Source organism: Theropithecus gelada, chromosome 20 (genome assembly GCF_003255815.1).
Source record: "Theropithecus gelada isolate Dixy chromosome 20, Tgel_1.0, whole genome shotgun sequence".
Lineage (NCBI taxonomy): Eukaryota > Metazoa > Chordata > Mammalia > Primates > Cercopithecidae > Theropithecus > Theropithecus gelada.
Window position 1 is genome coordinate 71,798,966 of NC_037688.1, and position 24,559 is coordinate 71,823,524.

General features: G+C 50.2%; 1 protein-coding gene across 1 annotated transcript in view; it reads right to left on the bottom strand.

The window, feature by feature from the left end:
• Positions 1–2,306: 2,306 nt before the first annotated feature.
• CIITA (class II major histocompatibility complex transactivator) overlaps positions 2,307–24,559 on the bottom strand; it is a 60,832-nt gene continuing 38,579 nt past the window's right edge. The window contains exons 8-20 of the mRNA XM_025370571.1: positions 24,030–24,173; positions 22,941–23,105; positions 22,016–22,084; positions 18,673–20,323; positions 17,633–17,791; positions 16,561–16,632; positions 11,144–11,224; positions 10,340–10,432; positions 8,090–8,176; positions 4,291–4,374; positions 4,050–4,133; positions 3,215–3,312; positions 2,307–2,667 (exon numbers count right to left, since the gene is read on the bottom strand). Of these exons, the coding sequence (XP_025226356.1) occupies positions 3,237–3,312; positions 4,050–4,133; positions 4,291–4,374; positions 8,090–8,176; positions 10,340–10,432; positions 11,144–11,224; positions 16,561–16,632; positions 17,633–17,791; positions 18,673–20,323; positions 22,016–22,084; positions 22,941–23,105; positions 24,030–24,173 (2,765 nt within the window). The 3' untranslated portion in view covers positions 2,307–2,667; positions 3,215–3,236. The remainder of the gene's footprint in view (positions 2,668–3,214; positions 3,313–4,049; positions 4,134–4,290; positions 4,375–8,089; positions 8,177–10,339; positions 10,433–11,143; positions 11,225–16,560; positions 16,633–17,632; positions 17,792–18,672; positions 20,324–22,015; positions 22,085–22,940; positions 23,106–24,029; positions 24,174–24,559) is intronic.

The window sequence follows — 24,559 nt, forward strand, 5'->3', positions numbered from 1 at the left end:
GATGACTGTGTGTTAACTACAAAAACATGCCCCTCTGGGTTAAAAGGCTCCACACCAGCACTGCCAGCTTGGCAAGCAGAACCCAGACTGGTTTGCAACCCCCATGTTCCCCCTTGATCAGGTGCCTTTGTGCAGTGTACAGACTGGCCAACCTCACCTGGCAGCCCTGTCCGAAGATTTTTTTTAATTTGCTAAAATATAAGACTCACCAGGGCAGGAACATCTTATTCATGACTGTGCACTCAGTATGTATTTGTAGAATGAATAAAGCAAAGTTAAGATCCATGCAGCCGGGTCTGGATCCCTCAGACTCTCTTGACACCCACCTCTCACTTGCTGGGGAGAGGAACAGAGCTTGGGAACCAGGCTGATCCTGTGGGCACTGGGGCTGGTGAGCTGGAGCTGAACAGGCAGCTCCCATTGCCACCAGGAGTAAGCTAAGCTGTCTTGAATTGGGGCATCCGGGCAGACTATCCCCGAGTGGAAAGCAACAGTCGTGCTGGCAGCTCGCTGGGTAGAAAGCGGAGCTGCCAAGTCCCTTTCGAGCTCACTGCAGCCAAGGTGGGACTCCATCTCTGCTGAAAACCAGCTCGCTCCCAGGACAGAGGCAGAGGACAGTGTCAGAGGCAGAGGCAAACATTCCCCTTGGTACAGCTTTCAGTGCTTCAACCTTTCTCATCCCCAAGCAATGAATTTTCCACTGAATTTTAGGAAGCCACAAAGAAAAATCCTCTCAGAAAAGAGGACTTGAGTCAAGGTGGGCTCTGGTGTGAGTGTGTGTGTGTGTGTGTGTACGTGCACACATGTGCATGCGACGTGGTGAAAGGAGGGTGGGTAGCAGAGTAGCAACCCTTGTCACACTGGCCAACAAAATATGGCAGAAGTGGGCTGGGTGTGGTGGTTCACATCTATAATCCCAGCACTTTGGGAGGCTGAGGCAGGAGAATCACTTGAGGCCTTAGTGGAACCGAGGCCCCCAGCCAACAGCCAGCATTGCCTGCTAGACATACAGGAGAATGAGTCTTCAGGTGACCCCAGCCCGCCCTCAAGCTGTCCCACCTGACACAGAGTAGAAAAGAAGGAGCTGTCCCCGCTGAGCCCTGCTCAAATGACAGATGTGTGAGCAGAATAAATGTGTGTGTTGTTTTAAGCCACTATGTTTTGGAGTGGCTTGTTATGTATTAGATAACCAGAGCAGTGGGTACCCCAAAATGGTAACAGGGTATGAACTCAAACCCTGGACCTGCCTGTGACATTAAAGAGACATTTATAATGTAGTGAAAAAAGACACAGGAAATGAAGCTGTGCTTCCAGTCTGTTCCCCTCTCACCACCCCATTAGTGTCCCATTAGCCGTTTCCCTGCTAAGGGCCGGTGCATCTGGCCAGGCCTAGCTTTGGCCTTGGCCAACAAAGTCAGTGCATTGAGTCCCACAGACAAAAGCAGCTGCCACAGAAGCCCAGCCTGTTGCAATCTGGGGAATTAGTAGGCTGGAAGTTGCCCATCAATGTCTTCTGAGTGCCCGGTGTGCCCTATCAAGGTGTCTGGTCGGAGAGCAGGGTAGAGAAGTACTTTCTCTGTGGCTGGGTGCTGTGGTTCATGCCTGTAATCCCACCACTTTGGGAGGCTGAAGTGGGCGGATCACCTGAGGTCAAGAGTTTGAGACCAGCCTGACCAACATGGCAAAACCCTGTCTCTACTAAAAATAAAAAAAAATAACCGGACGTGATGGTAGGTGCCTGTAGTCCCAGCTACTCCGGAGGCTGAAGCAGGAGAATTGCTCGAACCCAGGAGGCGGAGGTTTCAGTGAGCCCAGATCGTACCACTGCACTCCAGCCTGGGCAACAGTGAGACTCTGTCTAAAAATAAAATAAAGAAGTACTTTCGGCCGGGCGCGGTGGCTCAAGCCTGTAATCCCAGCACTTTGGGAGGCCGAGACGGGCGGATCACGAGGTCAGGAGATCGAGACCATCCTGGCTAACACGGTGAAACCCCGTCTCTACTAAAAAATACAAAAAACTAGCCGGGCGAGGTGGCGGGCGCCTGTAGTCCCAGCTACTCGGGAGCCTGAGGCAGGAGAATGGCGGGAACCCGGGAGGCGGAGCTTGCAGTGAGCTGAGATCCGGCCACAGCACTCCAGCCTGGGCGACAGAGCGAGACTCCGTCTCAAAAAAAAAANCAATTTCCAGAAAATCTCTTTTAACAATTTTTAAGAAGATACAAAGAAAAAAAAACCCAAAAAGAAAATGTATATTTGAGAATCCCCAAAAAAAAAAAAAAAAAAAAAAAAAAAAAAAAAAAAAAAAGAAGTACTTTCTCCCCAAGGTGGCAGGGGCCTAGGCAAGCAGAATAGGGCTGCCTCCGTCACTCTCTCTGGCCTGGCCGTGGCCGTCCGCAATGTCCTGCAGGGAAGGCCTCAGGGCTCCTGGGTGGACCGCAGCTGCCACCAGGCATCCATCCAACTGGACGCTAAAGAAGCCTGGAGCTGGGTCTCTGTCTGTCAGCAGAGCAAGACGTGGTTCATTCCGCAGCCGGGCAGAGGCCAACCCTGAACCAGCAGGGGCCGGGTGTCAGGATGCTGAGGCTCATGGGATACAGCCTGGAGAAGAGCTGTGTCCACAAGTACCCAGTTCAAGGTCCAGCGTGATCGGTGTTCTCAGAGAACGTGCTGTAGGGGGAGGAGACAGGAGAGGGGGTTGGACACTCTAGGAGGGGCAGCTTGACACCTGGGAAGGGTGCTATCAAGATGGGGAATGGGAGGGGCAGTGGGAATGGAGGCGGATGTGCAGCCCAGTGCAGGGAGCACAGCGATGGGGGACAGCAATCTTCATAGTGAGGGGCAGGAAACTTGTCAAGCAAGTTCATCTGAAGACAAACCCGGAGCATCAGGGCAGCCACCAAGCCAAAACAGCAGCTGGGAAGGCGTGGAGTCCCCAAAGGAAGCTCTTCTAAGCACTGAGACTCGGAGACGTGGATGGCCAACTTTCCTGTCCCCTGGTCTCTAAGCCTGACTACAGGGATCAAGCTCACAAAGCCTGGATGACAGCTCCACCGAGCCCAGGGTGGAGATGGGGGGATGTCTCTGATGATGTGATCGTCCAAGGGTGGTGGCCCAGCCCCACCTGTGTCCCACCTGCGTTTTATGAATGCCACGTTCACAAGGACACTGTCCCCAACCCCCTGTGGCTCTCCCCTCCCAAGCCCACCCTGGTTACCCTGTCCAGAGCACAGCTGGGATCATCTCAGGCTGATCCGTGAATCCTGTTGTTGCAGGTGTTCCTGGACACTGAATGGGATGGTGGGCGTCCACATCCTGCAAAGGGGAAAGGGACACAGAGCCAGGTTAGAGGAGAGAGGGCAGTCTGGGGCTCTAATGACAGCTGCCTCCAAATCCCTCCTTCCACCCAGCCTAGAACTTTGGGTACTTTTCCCCTGGCAAGATACAGACCGGTGTGGGTCATGGGGAAAAGTAGAAGCCTAGGAGGCCTGAGATTCCTTTATGGTTCTGCAACTGATTTGCTGTGTGACCCCAGAAGGTTAGTTAACTGCTCTGTGCTTTATTTTCCTCATCTGTAAAATGGGTCTCGTAAGACCCACCCTGTGTGTCTTAGAAGATACGAGTGATTGTGGAGATAAAAGTGCTTTGAAAGAATATAAAGTAACCACTATTGGACATCATGGTGACTTAATAAAAGATAAACTTGAACCATATGAAATTGCCAATTTTACAGGTCAAAAATGGGTGGATGTCAGCAATTTCATATGGTTCGGCCTAATATAGCATTTATGGAGCATTTTGGTGTGCCAGCTACTATTGTTATAAGAGCTTTGTAGGGCTTGATTAGTTTAAGCCTCACAAAACCTCTTGGGTGGATATTATTACCATCCCCACTTTACAGATGAAGAAGCTGAGGCCAGAGGGGGCAGTGTCTGCACACCTAGGGTTGCAGATTGGTGAAGGGAAGAGTGTGATTTGAGCTCTGGGGTGACACTGGGCCACACGCCTGGGGAGTGAGTTGTTTTCCACCCACCAGGTTTGCCTGGACTTACGCCAGCGTCTCCACGTGAGGACACTTCCGAAGGCTGGCAGCGAGCTGCTGGGCCCCGGCAGCCGTGAACTTGTTGTACTGAACGCTGGCAAGAGAAACTCACTTGGGGCCTGACCCTTGGGACTCCCCAGCTCCAGACCAAAGCCACCCACACACCCAGCCCTTCCAGGACACCCAGGGAGAGACCCTCAGTATCCCCCACCCCGGGCTGAGCCACCCACCGCCCAGACTCCCACACTCACTCCATCACCCGGAGGGACACCATGTCCGGAAGCACACGAGCCAGGCTCTCGGCTCCCATGTCGCAGATGCAATTATTGTACAAGCTGTCAGAAACAGAAGGGAAGGGATTGGAGGCCCATACATGGTCAGCCTTCCAGAAGCCACCACCCCTAGGTTCCAGAAAAAGCCTGGTCCCACCATCCCTGGGGGAAGGGACTAATATTTATTGCATAACAGAGCCTGGCATTGTGCCAAGTACTTACATAGACCGTTAGGATGGTTCCCATTTTCCAGATATGAAAATAGAGGCTAGGAATGAATAAGTGACTTGCCCAGAGTTTCTTTCCCCAGGTCCCACTAGTCCTCTTGTCCAGGGCTGTGGTGATTGCTTCTAGGGTCTCAGTGTCCCCTGCAGCCTGGAGGTCAGCCCCGTGGGAGTCACCGCCTACTGGGATTACTGCCCCATTTTAAAGACAGGCAAACCAAGGCCCAGAGAGTTGAGGCCATTTCTCTGTGGTCAAACAGTGAGCCCAGGAAAACAGCAGGACTAAAAGGAAGTCATTTCTTGCCTTACTGTGTGGAAACTCCCAGGAGAACGACTTCCCAAGTTCAAATCCCAGCTATGCCTCTTACTGCCTGTGTGACCTTGGGCAAGCTACTCAACTCTTCTGAGACTCAGTTTGCCCATCTGTGAAATGGGCATGATTGAGTCATTGTGGGGAGGAGTAAATGAATCAATGCTGGCATAACATTTAGAATATGCCTTGGTGCCTAGAATAAACTAAATGTTAGCTATGGTTCTGACTACCTCACAGGAACATTGGTGAGGGTCACATGAGTCAACATAGAGGGCATGACCAGCACTGGGGGCAGGAAGAGAAAAAGCCAGTTACTGGGCCAGCTCGAGTTTCTGTGGCGTACTCACAACCAGCATTAGTAGCAGTGAAAATAGCATGATGAGTGTCATTGACGCCAACTTCGGCTGTTTACTCAACACCAAGCAGCCTTTTAACAGGCCAGGTGCTGCTGCGGGTATGATTTCAGGGCCATGACTTGGCCATGATTCAGCCTCAGAGCTGCCTTGCAGGGCTGCATATAAAAGCAGCAGGTGCAGTGGCTCACGCCTATAATTCCAGCATTTTGGGAGGCCGAGGTGGGTGGATCACCTAAGGTCAGGAGTTCGAGACCAGCCTCACCAACATGGCGAAACCCCGTCTTTAATAAAAATACAAAATTAGCTGAGCGTGGTGGCACATGCCTGTAATCCCAGCTACTCAGGAGGCTGAGGCAGGAGAATTGCTTGAACCCGGGAGGCGGAGGTTGCAGTGAACTGAGATCACGCCATTGCACTCCAGCCTGGGCAACAAGAGCGAAACTCTGTCTTGAAAAAAAAGAAAAAAAAAAAAAAGCAGCAGATTTACACTGCTGCCAAGTGGATTCAGGCTAAATCAACTCATATCACAGGTCGGCCACTACCAGTGCAGAAACTAGATGGGGGTTTTGCAATCTCTGAACTCTGGAGACCCTTCCTCCACCCCACAGGGAGAGTAATCTGACCTTATTTCATCAATGCCAAGACATGTATGTCACCATTTGAATGTCATTGAGATCAGGATGTGTCTTATAACCAATAGCGTGTCACAGTTTGCATTTTGGCCTAATGTTGGGGTCTTACAATGGATGGCCTCTTAGATTCCGTGAAATATGATGTTTCTTAAAGTGTAAATCAGTCCGGGCATGGTGGGTCACACCCGTAATCCCAGCACTTTGGGAGACTGAGGTGGGTGGATCACTTGGGCCTAGGATTTCAAGACCTGTCTGGGCCACATGGCGAAACCCTGTCTCTACTGAAAACACAAACATAGCCTGGTGTGGTGGCGGGCATCTGTAATCCCAGCTACTCGGGAGGCTGAGGCATGAGAATCACTTGAACCCAGGAGGCAGAGCGTGCAGTGAGCCGAGATCATGCCACTGCACCTTAGCCTGGGCGATAGAGCAAGACTTGGTCTCAAAAAAAAAAAAAAAAAAAAGAAAGAAAAAAAAAAGAAAAAGAAAAGAAAAAAAGAAACGAAAGTGTAAATCAGATCAAGTGTCACCTTCACAGGCCCACCTGCTTTTCCATTCACACTGAAAAAACTGCAAATGCCTCTTGTGACCCACAAGGGCCTCCCTGTGTGACCTGGATTCCCCCGACCTCCCCTACTTCCACCATAGCCCAGCCTCTATCCCTCATTCACTACACACAACCACAGTGGCCCTTCTGACCCTCAAAACCCAGCCCCTTTTCCCACTTAGGGCCTTTGCACCTGCTGTTCTTTCTTCCTAGAGTCCTTTTCCCCTAGAGCTTCCCACAGAAGAATCATCTCCCTGGAGGTCCTGTATCCTCCTGGGCCTTGTTAGTTTCCTTCCCAGCATGAATCACTGTTTTACAATATTTTATTTATGTAGGTGCTTAATTCTTACTATGCAAAGAAACTCAAAAGCAAGAACCACATCTCTCTGGTTCATGCTTGTATCTCTAGTTTTTAGCACAACTGTGAACCAGACAGATTCTATTTTTGCTTTTGAGTTTCTTTGCATAGCAAGAAGTAAGCACCTACATAAATAAAATATTGTAAAACAGGGATTCATGCTGGAAAGAAACTAACAAGGCTCAGGAGGGTACAGGATCCAGCTGCTTGGGAGGCTGAGGTGGGAGGTTCGCTTGAGTCTAGGCAGTTGAGGTTGTAGTGAGCCATGATTGCACCACTGCACTCCAACCTGGGTGAGACCCCATCTTCAAATAAATAAGTAAGTAAATAAATAAATAAATAAAGTGGCCAGGCATGGTGGCTCACGCCTGTAATCCTAGCACTCACTTTGGGAGGCCAAGGCGGGTGGATCACCTGAGATCAGGAGTTTGAGACCAGCCTGGCCAACATGGTGAAACCCCGTCTCTACTAAAAATATAAAAACTAGCTGGGCATGGTGGTGGGCACCTATAATCCCAGCTACTAGGAACACTGAGGCAGGAGAATCGCTTGAACCTGGGGGGCAGAGGTTGCAGTGAGCTGAGATCATGCCACTTCACTCCAGCCTGGGTGACAGAGCAAGACTCATCTCAAAATAAATAAATAAATAAATAAATAAATAATTAAAAATTAAACAAATAATAAGGGACCAAATGCCATCTTTCCTGGGAATCTGACTCTGTCCTCAGTAAGTGCAGAGCTCTGGTGAACAGGAGAGAAGTTTCTCCCAGTCTGGCGAGTGAGAAGAGCTGGTAATGCTGAGTTGGATGACTGGGGCTCTGGTCCAAGCCCAGTCCTCTCATTATCTCTGGGAGCACACCAGGGCCTGGCTGGAAGTCACTCAAAAGCAAGAGGTGCTATGCCAAGGCCTACCAGAAGGTGGCAGTGAAAGCACTGACCCGCATGTGAGTGACAAGGCCGGCAAAAGCTGCCCGTGCTGGTTAGCCTTCCAGAAGCCACCACCCCTAGGTTCCAGAAAAAGCCTGGTCCGGCCATCTCTTGGGGGGGGGGGGGGGGGGGGTGGGAAGGGAAGGACCAATATTTATTGCACGACAGAACCTGGCATTGTGCCAAGTACTTACATAGACCATTAGGATGGTTCCCATTTTTCAGGTAAGAAAACGGGGGCTAGGAATGAATAAGTGGCTTGCCCAGCGCTTCTTTCCCCAGGTCCGGCTGATCCTTTTGTTCAGGGGTGTGGTAATTGCTTCTAGGGTGTCAGTGTCCCCTGCCCCCAGCATGACGTGAGTTCCCTGTGCTCCTCAGCCCCCCAGCTCAGCAGCTGACCGGTAGCCGGGACCCCACTTACCTTAGCCTGAGCAGGGATGCAGCGAGTGAAGGCAGGCCCTCAGCAAGTTTGTAGGCACCCAGATCAGTGATGCTGTTTTGGGACAGGCTGCAGGGACACAGTGAGGGGGAGGGCTCAGGACCAAACTTGCACGCCTCCCTTTGACCTCAAGGAGAGTTGTGGGTCATAGGCTGTGAATGGCGCTGTCGACAGACTTAAGCTACCTCTCGGTAAATAAGAGGATACTGTTGGGTCCTGTGGCCAAGTGGAGGGCAGGAGTGAGGAGGTGGATGGGAGGGAGAGCGCACCCTCCTGCCCCCACCTGTCCTATGATTCTACAAGATCCCCTCTTTTCCCTCTGTGCCACTTTTCAGCACTATAATGAAATAAGTGTTGGCATTATTTGTTTAATGGTTGTGTAATCCTTTCTGCTGAGTTGTGGGCTTCATATGTAGCAAGGCTGTGTCTGTTTTGCTCATTATTGTATCCCTGTGCCTAAAGCACTGCCAGGCACATAGTAGGTGCTCAATAAATACTTAAGTGGGGTGGCAGGTGAGAAAGGGAGGGAGGGAAGGCCTAAGGAGAAGAAATCTAGCTTACAGTGTTACCTAGGATACTAGAAATTACTGGAGAAGTCCCAGGGTCCTACAATTAAGGAAATTGCTAAGGAAATTCCGGTAAATTCTTTGGCCATCCCAAGACCTTGATAGTGACGGGGAGTGTGGGAAGATTTTGATATCCTCTAGGTTCAGTAAAAAATCATGTTGAACTGGGCATGGTGGCTCATGCCTGTAATCCCAGCATTTTGGGAGGCTGAAGCAGGCAGATCACTTGAGGTCAGGAGTTCAAGACCAGTCTGGCCAACCTGGTGAAACCTCATCTCTACTAAAAATACAAAAATTAGTTGGGTGTGGTGGTGTATGCCTGTAATTCCAGCTACTTGGGAGGTTAAGGTGGGAGAATTGCTTGAACCCAGGAAGTGAAGTTTGCAATAAACTGAGATCGTACCACTACACTCCAGCCTGGGCTACACAGCAAGACTCCATCACACACACACACACACACACACACACAAAAAAAAAAATCACATTGAACCAGGCACGGTGACTCATGCCTGCAATCCCAGTACTTTGGGAGGATGGCTTGAGCTCAGAAGTTCAAGACCAGCCTGGGCAACATGGCGAAACCATGTCTCTTCAAAAAAATACAAAAATTAGCCAGATGTGATGTTATGCACCTGTCCCAGCTACTCAGAAGGCTGAGGTGGGAGGATTGTTTGAGCCTAGGAGATTGAGACTGCAGTGAGCCATAATTACACCACTGCATTCCACCTTGGGTGACAGAGCGAGACCTTGTCCAAAAAAAGAGAAAAAATCACATTGATCCTCCTGTATCTTATCCATCTCCAACTTCGCAGAGCCCAGAACAGTTTTTAAAAAGTTTTACTGTTTTGATAATAATGCTTTATTCATAAATCCTAATCTGTCTCTCCTATTTCACCCCCAGTATAATTTTCTGTCACTGAACATTATTTTCACTGCTGTACACTTCATAATTACTGACTTGTTTACTTGTTCATTATGTCTCCTCACTAGAATTTAAGATTCCTGAGGTCAGGGGGTTTATTTGTTCTGTTTCAAGCTGAGTCTCCAGGGCAGGGCCTAGAAAAGTGTCTGCACATAGTAGGTCCTCCTTAAGTATTTGTAAATTGATAAATGGTTGGGTAATTAAATAAAGAAATGATTGAGTGAGGGGTTGGATGAGTGAGTAAAGAAATGACTGAATGAGTGAATGAATGAATCATTGAATGGAAGGATGAATAGCTGATTGAATAGGTGAGTGAGTGAATGAATGAATCATTGAATGGAAGGATGAATGGCTGATTGAATAGGTGAGTGAGTGAATGAATCATTGAATGGAAGGATGAATGGCTGATTGAATAGGTGAGTGAGTGAATGAATGAATCGTTGAATGGAAGGATGAATGGCTGATTGAATAGGTGAGTGAGTGAATGAATGAATTAATGGATGAATCCACTGGGGCTGTGCATGGTAGCTCACACCTATAATCCCAGCACTTTGGGAACCTGACGTGAGAGGATTCCTTGAGGCCAGGAGTTCAAGGCTGTAGAGCTATGATCATACCACTATATTCCAGCCTGAGTGACAGAGCGAGCCCTTGTCTAAAAAACCAAATTTAAATTAATTTTTAAAAAGTCAGCTGGACTTTGGGGGCCAGATTCAGCAGGAAGGGCAGGCCCAGCTCACTCACTTGAGAGTTTCCAGGGACTTCAGCTGGGGGAAGGTGGCTGAGAGCTGCGAGACACCCTCGTCCCCGATCTTGTTCTCACTCAGCGCATCCAGGCTGCAGGTGGAATCAGATGGGGGCCATCAGCTAGCGTCCAGGGGGCCATCTGACCCTTCCCATCCCAGTGTGGGCCTCCTCAGCCCTGGTACCTGCCCTTCCCGCCTCCCAGCTCTAATACACCATAGGCAGCCAGCATACTCCTGAGCTTTTCAGACCAGGACTTCATCACCTGGAGGCTCTAACCAGCCAGCCAGGGGACAAAGTAACTTGTGATGGACTCGAATCCCTGTTTAGCTTCTTAGAACCCCCCTGAGGCTTTGCAACTTCCTTAACCTCCATCGTAAAGTAGGACTATGCTCCCCAACCCCTCCCCAGCTGAATTGCTGAGAGCAGCAAATGAGGTTGTGAGGAAAAGAGTTTCAAAGGTCACAAAATGATCTACAACTTTTTTTATTTTGGGGATTCCCATCTGCTGTGGAGTCATCTCATCACTCATGTGCCAGCCACGTTGAGGATGCAGTAGGTGGAAGAGAGAAAAAAATGGGACAAAGTGAGGGCTTTCCTCTCTGCATGTGCCTTGGGGGCAGGATTTGGGGTTGTCAAAACCCAGAGGTTGCTGGACACTGTAGCATGCACCTGTGGTCCCAGCTACTCAGGAGGCTGAGGGAGGAGGACCACATGAGCCCAGGAATTCGAGGCTGCAGTGAGCTATGATCACAGCACTGCATCCAGATGTTGAGAGGAAGGGGTCCCAGAGTCTATACTCACTCCAGATGCTGCAGGGAGGAAAAGGCCGTGAGGATCCGCACCAGTTTGGGGAAAGCCTGGGGGCCTGAGATGGGGCCCAGCCTAGGAGGCAAAGAGCAAGGGTAAGACCTCCAGTAACAGTCACAGCCCCTCATTCAGCCCCAGGGTGGGATAGAGACAAGGCACAGAAGTCAGGTCCTGTCTGAGGCCCCTCGTCTTCCCTTCCACCACAGCCTGTTAGGTCCCTGCAACCCTTCCATATAGGACCCCAATCTTTTCTGCTTGGGGTAGATTTCACAGCCCCCCATAACAGGCCAGCTGAGACTGGGAACAGTGGTTCATGTCTGTAATCCCAGCATTTTGAGAGGCCAAGGTAAGAGGACCGCTTGAGCCCAGGAGTTAGAGACCAGCTTGGGCAACATAGCAAGACTCTGTCTCTACAAAAAATACAATAATTAGCCGAGTGTGGTGGTGTGTCCTGTGGTCCTAGCTTCTTAGAAGGATCGCTTGGGCCCAGGAGGTAAAGGAAGCAGTGAGCCATGATCACACCACTGCATTCCAGCCTGGGTAAGAGTGAGACCCTGTCTCAAAAAAAAAAAAAAGAAAAAGAGGTAAGTTGGACTCTCAGCTTGGGGCTCCCCAGCTTTTGTCTCTAAGTAGGGAGCCAGTTCTTACTCTTCCCAACATCCACGGATACCCTTCTTCCTCCCCAGCCTGGGGAAGGAGTCCTCAAATGCCAGCTGAGGACCACCGCCAATGGTAAACCAGGTGGTTAACTAATATACGTTTGCATTTTAATAACAAAAGGAACCATTTGTTGAGCATTTATTATAAGCCAGGGACATGCTAGGCCCTTCCCTTGGCCTAGATCTCATTTACTCCTCAAGACTCTGAGCTACAGGCTCTTCTTACCTCCTTTTCACATATAGGGAAACTGAGACACTGGGAGATCAAATAGCTCTTTGGGTCACACAGCCCGGATCAATATTTAGACCAGACTTCAAGGAGATGAGAAAAATAAGGACAATGAAGGGCCGTTTAGTTTAAAAATATGGTTAAATGCATTCCATATAAAAAGCTGTCTTTTATTCTGCAATTATGTCCTTTGAACTTTTTCAATATTAAAATAATCGTTCTTTGGTAAAATTATGGTGCCAGCAGTGGGTATTTTGTTAATCGTTTGTTTGAATGAGCATCCTTGATAAAAATTTAAAAACAGTAACCGCACACGGTCACTCAAATTCGTTCTGAAATGTTCTCGGTCTCTGAAATCCTGAAGTCTGAGAACCACTGGCCTCAGCAAAAGGCCACAGGATCAGGGTTTGACTTCAGGATCTGGCATTTGGCTCCCTGCTAAGGGTCTTGGCAAATCCCTTCACCCCTGAGTCTCGGTCTCCTCAAATATTTCACCCCAATCTTATGGGGTTCTTGGATTAAGGAATTCATTGTTAAATATTGATCGCTTGCCTGTTATGTGCCAGGAGCAGGGGGGGATGTTGTGGGCCAAACAGATGAAAATCCCTGCCTTCTGGGTGCTGACATTCCAGTGGGGAAGACAGACAGGTAATCAAAGACATTGGAAAGCAAGCTGATGTCTGAGATAATGAATCACATAGAAATGTACAGTGCTGAGGGGGATGGAGTTTTATTTTTAACCGTGAGGGCGATGGAGTTTTATTTATTTATTTATTTATTTTTGAGATAGGGTCTCACTCTGTCGCCCAGGCTGGAGTGCAGTGGCACAATCTCAGCTCACTGCAACCTCTGCCTCCCGGTTTCAAGTGATTCTCTTGCCTCAGCCTCCCAAGTAGCTGTGACTACAGGCGCCTGCCACCATGCCCAGCTAATTTTTTTTTTTTTTTTGTATTTTTAGTAGAGATGGTATTTCACTATGTTGGCCAGGCTGGTCTCAAACTTCTGGCCTTGTGATCCACCCGTCTCGGCCTCCCAAAGTGCTGGGATTACAGGCATAAGCCACTGCACCTGGCCGGAGTTTTATTTTTAACTGTGAGGGTCAGAAAAGGCCTCACTGAGGCCGGGCGTGGTGACTCATGCGTGTAATCCCAGCACTTTGGGAGGCCGAGGCAGGGGGGATCACAAGGTCAGGAGATTGAGACCATCCTGGCCAACATAGTGAAATACCGTTTCTACCAAAAATACAAAAAATTAGCCGGGCGTGGTGGCAGGCACCTGTAGTCCCAGCTACTCGGGAGGCTGAGGAAGGAAAATCACTTGAACTTGGGAGGCGGAGGTTGCAGTGAGTCGAGATTGTGCCACTGTACTCCAGCGTGGGTGACAGAGTGAGACTCCATCAAAAAAAAAAAAAAAAGAAGGAAGGAAGGAAGGGAAGGAAGGGAAGGAAGGAAAGGAAGAAAAGGAAGGAAAGAAGGGAGAGAGAGAGAAGGAAGGAAGGAAGGAAGGAAGAAAGGAAGGAAGGAAGGGAGGGAGGGAGGGAGGGAAGGAAGGAGGGAAGGAGGGAGGGAGGAAAGAAAAGAAAAGAAAAGAAAGGAAAGGAAAAGAAAAGAAAAGAAAAGAAAAAAGAAAAGAAAAGAAAAGAAACGGCCTCACTGACTAAAAACCAGAGGAGGTGAAGGCGTGAGCCATGCAGATATCTGGGGAGAACCGTTCCAGGCAGAGGGCGCAGCTGGTGTAAAGACCTGGAGACAGAAGCATGCCTAGGAGGGTGACAGCCGGCAAGGAGGCCCTGTGGCTGGAATGGAGAGAGCACCAAGCGAGTGTAGGAAGTAAGTGTGAACACGTGAGTGGGGACTGAATTGGGGAAGGACTTTGTGTACAAGTGGAGTCTCTGTAGGGTTTTGAGTGGTTGAGCACCCTGATTTGACAGACAAATGAGGTCTACAGGGTGCCAGGCACAGTAGAAGTGAGAGAAAATGCCAGAAATAGTCTTCTGTCCTTCCTTCCTTCCTTCCTCAGAACCTCCTCAGGGGATTCCGGGCTCCAGGTGGCTGGTCACCGGGCCCTAGGCTGTTCCACCCCATGGCCGCTATTCCCCAGAGTGCAGTTCTGATCTTGAACTAGGGGCTTTTTCTGTTGAAAATAATTTAAGCCAGAAAGGGCCCTCAGTTATTGTTTTCAGACATTTCCCCTTTTCAGCATCATTTTTACCTCTGGACAATTTTAGCACTTTGTCTCTGTTCAAAACAAGAGACGCTGGCTTTTTTCTGGTGCACAGGGGAACAGTGATCAGTGAGAGCTGACAGCTTGTGGGTGACCAGCTGGGGGACCATGGGCAAGTCACTTGACCTCACCAGGCCTCAGTCTCCTCATCTGTAAAATGGGGAAGATGATGACTATCTGTCTCCCACAGTAGCTCGTGAGATTAATGAGACTATATAAAAAATGCACTGAATTATAGGCCAGGCATGGTCATTCACGCCTGTCATCCCAGCACTTTAGAAGGCTGGCCAACATGGGGAAAGCCTGTCTCTACTAGAAATACAAAAATTAGCCAGGCATGGTGGTTTGCACCTGTAATCCCAGCTACTCAGGAGGCTGAGGCAGGAGAATCGCTTGAACCAGGAGGTGGAGATTGCAGTGAGCCGAGATCACACCACTGTATTCTAGCCTGGGTGACAGAGCAAGACCCCATCTCCACAAAAAAAAAAAAAAAAAAAAAAAAAAAAAATGCACTGAATATACCACAGGCATTTAACAATTCCTTCCTAATCATTAGATGATCTAGACCCCTACCAAGGAACAAACATTCATTTAGCTTTTTCTGTGGAAGGAACTTAGGGCCAGGCTGACCTGACTTTTATGACTTTGGATAAACTGTGTAAAGTCTCTTGTTCTCAGTGTTGCCATTTGTACAATGGGGGATGATGATAATGCCTCTAGAGGAGGGTGGCCTGAGATAATTGAGATGGAGGGTGAGTTGCAAATTTAAAAGCCTGTTCTGGCCAGGTGCGGGGGCTCACACCTGTAATCCTAGCACTTTGGGAGGCTGAGGTGGGAGGATTGCTTGACTCCAGGAGTTCGAGACCAGTCTGGGCAACATGGTGAAACCCTCTCTCTACAAAAAATACAAAAATTAGCCAGTCAGGGTGGGGCATGCCTATAGTCCCAGTTACTAGGGAGGCTGAGGTGGGAGGATCACTTGAGCCCAGGGAGGTTGAGGCTGTGGTGAGCTGTGACTGCGCCACTGCCCTCCAGCCTGAGGGACAGAGTAAGACTCTGCCTCAAGAAAGAAAAGAAAAGAAAAGAAAAGAAAAGAAAAGGAAAGGGAAAGGAAGGGAAGGAAGGAAAGAGAAAGGAAAGAAAGGAAAGAAAAGAAGAAAGGAAGGAAGGAAGGAAGGAAGGAAGGAAGGAAGAAAGAAAGAAAGAAAGAAAGAAAGAAAGAAAGAGGAAGGAAGAAAGAAAGAAAAAGAGGGGGGAAAGGAGGGAGGGAAGGAAGGAAGGGAGGAAAGGAAATGAAGGGAAAAGGAAAGAAAGAGAGAGAGAGAGAAAGAAAGAAAGAAAGAAAGAAAGAAAGAAAGAAAGAAAGAAGCTATGTTCTGACAGATCGAAATATAATAATTATTGTGCTTTCTTGGGGCCCTTGTGTGGTGGACTGCCCCTCCTTAGTGACCCAGACACAACTGGACTCCCTAAAGCCCTGCCTAGGTCTCCATTTCTGTCACCCCAGCAGCACTGTCTAGGATGTTGGCCCCCAGCCCTGGCCACACATAGAGTGACCAACTGTCCCAGTTTGCCTGGGACTGAGGGACTTCTTGGGATGCAAGACTTTCAGTTCCCCAAACAGGATAGTCCCAGGCAAGCAGGGTTGCTTTTTCATCCTAGCTGCCCTTCAAAAGCTCCTGGGAATCCTTGAAACTGAGGGAAAGATTCTCCCCAGGGAGGCCATCCCTTGGCTGTGGAAGTAAACAAGCTCAGGCCCAAGAGGCATTGTGCAGCTCCTGGCCACAGGAGGGAAAAGAACTCTATAGTCAGTGGCATCCTCCTGCGGAAGGTTGGGGACACACTGGGCCTTTTCTGATCCCTGGCCAAATTACAATTCCAGGAAAGCCTTTCTTACTCCCCTCTCCCCACTCAGCTCATTCCTTATCCTCACTGAAGCTTCAGTGCAGATATCACCTCCTCCAGGAAGTCCCCCTGACCTCCTCCAGAGGGGAGTTGATTAGACTGTCAGCTCATTGAGGACAGCAGCCTCATTCATTCAAGTGCTCAATATGTCTGTTGAATGAGTGATGGGAATGACCATGTTAACCAGCAAATGGGTCCATTAGCTTCAAATGCAAGAACCTCCAGCATTTGCCCAGACTGGCCACTTTCCAGCTACTGGAAGCTGTTTCCAAAGTGGTGGGCAAGAGGGTACGAATGACCCTGGAGATCCATCTCGATTCATATCGTACAAACCCAGCTAATGCTTCAGGGGAAACCTTGCGCAGACCCACGAGACAATCCACCCCTTTGCTTACGCAAACTCCAGTTTCTTTAGGTCCCGAACAGCAGGGAGTTCCCCAGCTGTGTCTTCCGAGGAACTTCTTGTTCTGGAGAGAACAGGCAATGTTAGGGAGAACAGGCATTGCTGTTGCTGAGCCCTTACCCATAGGTCCATGATGGCTGCCCCAGTGCCCCAAATTCCCCAGGGGGATTGCTTTCCTTGGGGCAATTGCTGTCCCCCTCTTAAAAAAAAAAGATCTGTCTGGATGCGGTGCCTCATGACTATAGTCCCAGCACTTTGGGAGGCTGAGGCAGGAGGATCGCTTGAGGCCAAGAGTTCAAGACTAGCCTGGGCAACATAGCAAGATCCCTGTGTCTACAAAAACTTAAAAAATCATCTGGTGTGATGACATGCACCTATAATCCCAGCTACTTGGGAGGCTGAGGCAGGAGGATCGCTTGACCTCAGGAGTTCCAAAGGTGCACTAAGCTATGATTGCATTGCTGTACTCTAGTCTTGTAGACAGAGCAAGACCCTGTCTCTAAGAAATAATAAAAATAAAAATAAAAGATCTCAGGACTGTACCTTTCATGGAAATGAGCCTCAGATTAGGCACTTACCAGTACCTATCCCAGACAGCACTTAAGAGGTGCTCAAACAACATGTGACGAAGGAATGAATGAAAGACAGTTTACTGGTTCTGTAATCCAGTTTTGTCTGCCTTCTGGACCTTAGCTCTGCCATCTATAAATTCGGGACAACAGTTGTCCTAAATACCTCAAAGGGTGGCAGTGGGTGTCACTTCTGTTACTAGATGCATAAGGCATCCTTGTTAACTCCTAGAAGGGGAGAGGTTCTCCATGGCTTTACCTAAGACTTGGACACATGATAGCAGGTTTTGAATGCAGCAAAATTTTCAATTCTGGAGGCTCCACCTGGGCAGTGAGTGCAGTGAGAGACTCTGGCTGGCCAATGCCCAGAAAGAGGGCATGGGGTGTCCCAGAGGACAGGGGGCACTGCAAATGCCCATGACAAACTTGAGAATGGGTCCTACACATCCTCAACCTGCATGGTGTGAACCACCTCCCATCCGCCTCTCCCCTCACCTCTGAGTCTGCACAAGCTTTCCCAGGTCTTCCACATCCTTCAGGGACTTGGCTTTGAAAGGTTCAATGGTGAACTTCTCCTCTGCTGCCTGAAGTAGCTCAGTCTCCCCATGCTGCTGCAGGGACTCCCACAGCGCCACCGTGTCGCTCAAGGCAGCCCTGTGGAGGGAGGGCCTCAGACCCAGGCACGGTGACCAGGCTAGACCTTAGTGGAAGGGCAGCTCCATGAAGGGTCCTCCTACCTATTAAAATACTTTCTTTCTTTAGCTCAACCTCTACCTTTCCCAGAAAGCCTTCCATGACCACTCCAGCCTTTGTTGATTCCTACTTTCTCACAACTCGCACGGTGGTTTTCTTTCACTTTTTGCTTCGGCTACCAGGAAGCTCACTGCCAAATTATTGGCACAATTATGTAGGACCTTGCAGCTTGGGTAAAGTATGTTTAGGGGGGAATATGGAAGGAATCCTCTGGAGATTAAGCTGAAATGCTCAAGCAGATTGCAGACCAACTTAATGAAACCAAATTAAGGAATTTAGACTTCATCCTGACAGTAGTGGAGTATCCCTGAAGGATTGTAAGCAGGGAGGGGATACAATCAGATTCGAGTTCTGAGAAGATTGGTCTGGTTGCTGAATATAAAATGGAGCGGAAGAGGAGAGAATGGAGGCAGAGAGTCCAAGGGGAGGCCATGGCTTTACTCTTAGCATAAGAAAATGGTGGCTTGCTCAGGGGGTGAAAAGAATAAAACAAATTTGAGCCCAGGCCAGTCTCAGATTCTAGACATATCCCAGTGACTGGCACATGGCAGGCCTTCAAATATTGATTGGGAGAATGCCACTGCCTCTCACTTGCTGTGTGGCAAGTGGCCGCCCCTCTCTAAGCCTCAACATCCTCATCTTAAAAATGGAGAGAATCTATTCTGCCCCACCCGGCTGCTGTGAGTACTAAAAGAGACCCCACAGAGCACTGGGCTTGGCACCAAGACCACAGTTAATGCCCAACACAAGGATGCCTCTTGACCCCTGGCCCCTCGCCCCACCTGAAATGGGTGACACAGCTGAGTCCCACGAGGCTCCCCAATCCAGAGGGGTCAATGCCAGTGCTGCGGAGGTCCAGGGAGAAGTCTTGGCCTGCAGCCTCCAAGGCCTTGCCCAATACATGTGCATCGGGAGGCGTAAGACGGGTGCCCAGAAAAGAGAGGCGGGCAGGGAGCTCCTGCACCACGTGCTGCCAAATTCCAGCCTCCTCAGCCTCGTGGGCACAGTGCAGCAGCTCCAGCAGCTGCCGCGCCCGCAGTGTCCCCGGCTGCAGCCGCTTCAAGTACCTTGCTAGCACCTTCTGCTTCCTGTCTGCGAAGGTAGTCGCCGATGGCCCAACTAGGGCTCCCAGGCAGCGGGCGCGAGGCTGGAAGATCAGCCCAGTCAGAAAGCGTGGCACTCCCTCCAGCCAGTTGTCATAGGGCCTCTTCTTCCTTGGAGTCAATGCTAGATACTGCGGGAGCTCCTTGTCCTTGATTTCACCACTCAGAGCCAGCCACAGGGCCCCCAGGAAGCATTGCAGGAGGAAGCTGGGGAAGGCCAGTTCGGACTCTGTGGCCCCTGGGGGGTGTTGCACTAAGCCTTTGGCCATCGCCCAGGTCCTCACGTCTGCAGATGGGAACTGGTCCTCCTGTAGGGTACTTTGGTGTCTGCGGCCCAGCTCCCAGGCCAACTTGGCCAGCTGTGCCAGGGCCCCCGGGGGGCCGTTGAGGGCTGCACAGCCCAGCAGGCCGACATAGAGTCCCGTGAGCGTGGAGGGCAGCTCGGCGTCCTCCCCAAGCGCCAGTAGGGCCTCTGAGAGCTGGCACACTGCCCGGCACAAAGTGGGGCTATGGCTGTGACTGAGAAGAAATGGCCGGTCCCGGAGGAGCGCCAGGGCTCTGTCTCGGTGCTCGGTCATCCCTGAGCACTCAAAGTAGCGCATCACATAGGCCTGGGCCTGCTCCATGGAGAACCCGGACAGCTCAAACAGGGCGTCGGCCTTGCTCAGGCTCTGGACCAGGCGACCCCGGGGCCGGGCTGTGAGGAGGAGGGTGCAACCTCGGAGCAGCTTCTTCTGGAAAAGGCCAGCTAGCAGTCCCCGGAGGGAGCAGGGCTCGGCCGGTGCCGGGCCGCATGTGCTGTGCAGGAAGCCGTCTTGCGCTTCCAGCTCCTCAAAGGCGTCTAGGATGAGCAGAACGCGGTCAGGTCTCTTTACGATGTGGCTGAAAACTTCATCGGCTGCCACGAGTGGCCGTGGGCCCAGGGAGAAGAGCAGGTCCTGCAGGCGGTAGACATCCCCCGGGCGGTTCAAGCAGTGGCAGGGGACAGAGAAGACAAAGTCGTATTGGGGAAGCCGGCCACAAGCCCAGGCCCGGCTCACTGCCCCAGCCCAATAGCTCTTGCCCTGACCAGCTTTGCCCAGCATAGCAATCACTTGTGTCTCACGTGGCCTCCGGCGCTCCTTGGCAGCCAGCAGCCCCTCAGCCAGGCCTCCTTGGGCCAGCTGCCGTTCTGCCCAGTCCGGGGTGGCCAGTTCCCGCTCCAGGCTCTTGCTGCTGCTTCTCTCCAGCCTGGCCTGCACCAGATCCACCTCCATCAGGATGCCATCGGGGCCTGCGGGCTCCGCCCGATACGTGTCCTGCAGTGAGCGGTAGAACTGCTCCACCGGCTCTGCAAAGGCCAGGGGCATGTCAGGGTAGGGGTATGCGAGAGGCAGAGCCAGGGCCAGCCACCACAAAGCCAGCACTGCCACCATGATCCATGATTTGCGTCTGTTCCCCACACAGTTTTTGTTTGTTTGTTTGTTTGTTTTGTTTTGCTTTGAGACAGGGTCTGGCTTTGTTGCCCAGGCTAGAATGCAGTGGTGTGATCATAGCTCACTGCAGCCTCAACCTCCTGGGCTCAAGCGATCCTCCTGACTGCACCTCCCAAGTAGCTGGGACCACAGACATGTGACATCATGTCCAGATAATTTTTTTATTTTTTTGTAGAGATGGGGTCTCACTATGTTGCCCAGGCTGGAGTGCAGTGGCACAATCATGGCCCACCGCAGCCTCAACCTTGCAGGCTCAAGCAATCTTCCCACCTCAGCCTCCTGAGTAGCTAGGACTAAAGGCACCCACTGCCATGCCTGGCTAATTTTTCTTTTTTGTTTTTTGTAGAGCTAAGTTCTCACTATTTTGCCCAGGCTGGTCTTGAACTCCTGGGCTCAAGCAATCCTTCTGCCCTGGCCTCCCAAGGTGCTGGGATTACAGGTGTGAGCCACCACATCTGGCCCCCATACTGTCTTTATCAACTGCTTCATTCAGTCACCCACTCATTCATTAGTTCACTCATTTCCACATCCATTCATTCACTCATCCTTTCTCTTGTTTATCTGTCCACTCCTTTTAGACCTTTTCTCTCTCTCTTTTCTTTTCCTGAGATGGATCTTGCTCTATCGCCCAGGCTGGAGTGCAGTGGCACAATCTCAGCTCACGGCAACCTCCACCTCCTGGGTTTAAGCAATTCTCCTGCCTCGGCCTCCCAAGTAGCTGGGATTACAGGCACCCACCACCACGTCCAGCTAATTTTTGTATTTTTAATAGAGACGGGGTTTCACTATGTTGGCCGGGCTGGTCTCGAACTCCTGACCTCAGGTCATCCACCTGCCTTGGCCTCCCAAAGTGCTGAGATTACAGGCGTAAGCCACCAAGCCCGGCCACCTTTTCTCATTCCTTCATTTACTCACTAAACTTTTTCCTCTCTTGATCACTACCGGCTCACCGTGGGGAGGTCATGGGAGGGAGTGTTAAGAGTTACGACAGTGGAGCCCACGTGTCTGGGTTCAAATCCCAGCTCTACCATTTGGAGCAATTCTGAGCATGTTATACATCCCACCATGCCTCAGTAGCCTCATCTGGAAAATGGGGTAATATTGGGATTGTGCGAGACTTTAATGATTTAATATACCTAACATGCTTAGACCAGTATGTGAGAGTAAGTATTTTGTAATTTAGCAATTCTCCTATTCACTGGTTTATTCCCACTTTCCATTGCTCCCATCCTCATCAACTTGTCACTTCATCCACTCGCTCACTCCATCATTCACTTGCCCCTCATTCATTCTCTCAGCCTGAAAATGAGATGTGAACACCCAGTGCAGGCTTATTGAAGGGCAATAAATATTATTTGAGGGAGTGGTGGAGTGAATGGTGAAATGACGGCATCATCAAATAAGTGAATGAATGAATGAATAAATAAATAAATGAGTGTGTGAGCCAACAAAGAAGGGATTGAATAAACATCAAGTGAATGAGTGATGTGAAGCCAGATTTGGGCTTCCATCTCCAGCACCCAGGGCAGAGATCCCGCACCACTCACCAGGCCATTTTGGAAGCTTGTTGGAGACCTCTCCAGCTGCCTGGCATTGGGTGGGGGACGTCTTGTGCTCTGGAGATGGAGAAGCAGGTACCAGATTTAGGGTGAGGGTTACCCCTGGGGACTCCCCTCCCTCTGGGCCACTTAGTCCTTACAACCTTCGTGGGCTGAGTTTCCCAAGTTGGAGGTTGTAAGATTATCGGCCTGAGGCTGTATCTAACTCAAAGGTGTCTTTCTTTGGCCAACTGTACTTTTAAAAATTTCACCTATGTTTAAAAAAAAAAAAAATCACAATATCAGGTGGGGTGCAGTGGCTCACGCCTGTAATCCTAGCACTTTGGGAAGCCAAGGCGGGTGGATCACTTGAGATCAGGAGTTCAAGACCTGCCTGGCCAACATGGTAAAACTTGTCTCTGCTGAAATTACAAAAATTAGCCAGGTGTGGTGGTGCACACCTGTAATCCCAGCTGCTCCAGAGGCTGAGGCAGGAGAATCGCTTGAACCTGTAGGGTGGAGGTTGCAGTGAGCTGAGATTGCACCACTGCACTCTAGCCTGGGCAGCAGAGCGAGACTCTATCTCAACAATAAACAAATAAATGATAAAATTAAAATTAAAAAATCACAATATCTATGTAAAAATCAGGGTTTTCAGCTTCAAAAGACCTGGCCACATTGTCTGGCTTTTCTGCTGGGTAACAAGGAGCTGAAGGCCGATGGCTGTATTTGGATGGGATGTGGATTCTCTGGCTGTCCCCTCCCCCACAACCATGCCTCCAGTCCCCAGAGACCCTCCCTGTCCTGACTCACCCCTAAACATGACCTGCTGTCCCTACAGGCAGCTTTGCTTGTGGATCTTATCCAAGACAATTCCTTCCCCAGGGCCTTGATCCTGCTTCTAGTACATTTCACAGGCCCTGAGGGTTCTTACCTGTCACGTTTGCTCGGGAGATCAGGGCAGGTTCAGGCATGCTGGGCAGGTCAGTGGCTGATGGAGCGAAGGGGCTGGTGGAGCCAGGTCGGTCTGGAGATGTCGGGAGGCCATGGACAGTGAGTCCACTGGGAGGGGGTACTTGGCTGGCCTGGGGCACTTCACCTACATTGGGGGTAGAGAGGGGTGTGAGAACAACCAGGTATTGATTCCAGAAATGCACTTGGGTCACCCCTACTCCAAACCGGGCTGTGGAGCTCACGAAGTCTGGAGAGAAGAGAGGAGAACTTCCAAAGGAAGATATTTCAGGACAGAGCTGAGTAAAGAGCTCTGGATTTACATCTAGCTCCTGGAAACTTGCTTTTCCAATCTGTGAAATGGGCGCAATTAGCTCATAAGGAGCTTAGGGCAGGTACTACTATTTCACTCTTCCTGCTGTGTGGTAAGTGCTCAATTTCCTAGATATCAGGAACTGCTTCTCTGCTTCTGAGATAGCAGTGCGTTATACTGAAACTGTCATGCAACCATGAACGGATGCTCTGGAGTTGAGTGGAAGCATCCTCCTGGCCTCATCCCTAAAAGCCCAAACACACCTTCCCTGGGACAATTCACAAGCCCTCAGTGTGGTGGGTCAGTAGGGACCATTTTACTGATTAGGAAACAAGACAAATCAGAGAAAGCTACGCAAGGATGCACACCAAACTATTCACATCAGCATACTAAAAGTGAAACAGTGAATTCTTGTAAACATCACTTATCATTAGCTTATTAATGCACATGTATTGATGTCACAATTTAAAAACAAAAACATTAAATAAAAAATAAGGAAAAACTAAGGGTCAGAAGGGGAAAGCAACATATAGAAGGCCATACAACCACTCTTAGTCATGCACCCAGATCACCTCAGTAATCTCTGCCCCTCTGCTTTGATTTTTGGGAAATGGGGACAGAGAAAGTTGTGCTGGGGAGGGAGGATCATGAGAAGGTGCTAGGGCACCACTGCCAAGTATGTGGAGTATGGGGAGGATGAGGTCAGGGAGTAGTCAGGTAGGAGGGACAGGTGGTCGGGAAGCCAGGCCCTGCACTCACCGTGGTAGATGAATATACTGGAGACCCCTGTTCCAGTCCCAGAGATTTGCCAGAGCCCCTGGGGCACAGTGGAGACGGTGGGGACAAACTGGATGAGTCCCTCAGGGAGATTCAGGCAGCTCAACGAGGAACTGGAGGAAGGCACTGCAAGAGACAAAGGCAGAGAGGTGGGATCTTGCATAGCACCTGTGTTTGTGATTCTGCTTTTGCTTATTTGATTAATGTCTGACTTCCCTAAAGGGCCCTAATTTCCCTAAGAGCAGTAGCTGTTTCTGTCCTGCCCTGATGGCATTCTTAGCACCTAGCAGAGCAGCTGGCACAGAGAAGGAGCTCCATGAAGAACCGATAAATGAATGAGGCTGGCAGGTGAATGCCCTAATTGGTGGAGATTCCCTCCTAATCCTTGCATGGATGTGTTTCCTTCCGAGGCATGTTCTCTGCCAGGGATTGAACTGATGGGGGCCCCAAGGATGAAACTGGCTGGGGCAGAGGTGAGTGACACTGATAGGGTCGGGGAGAGGGGAGGTCCA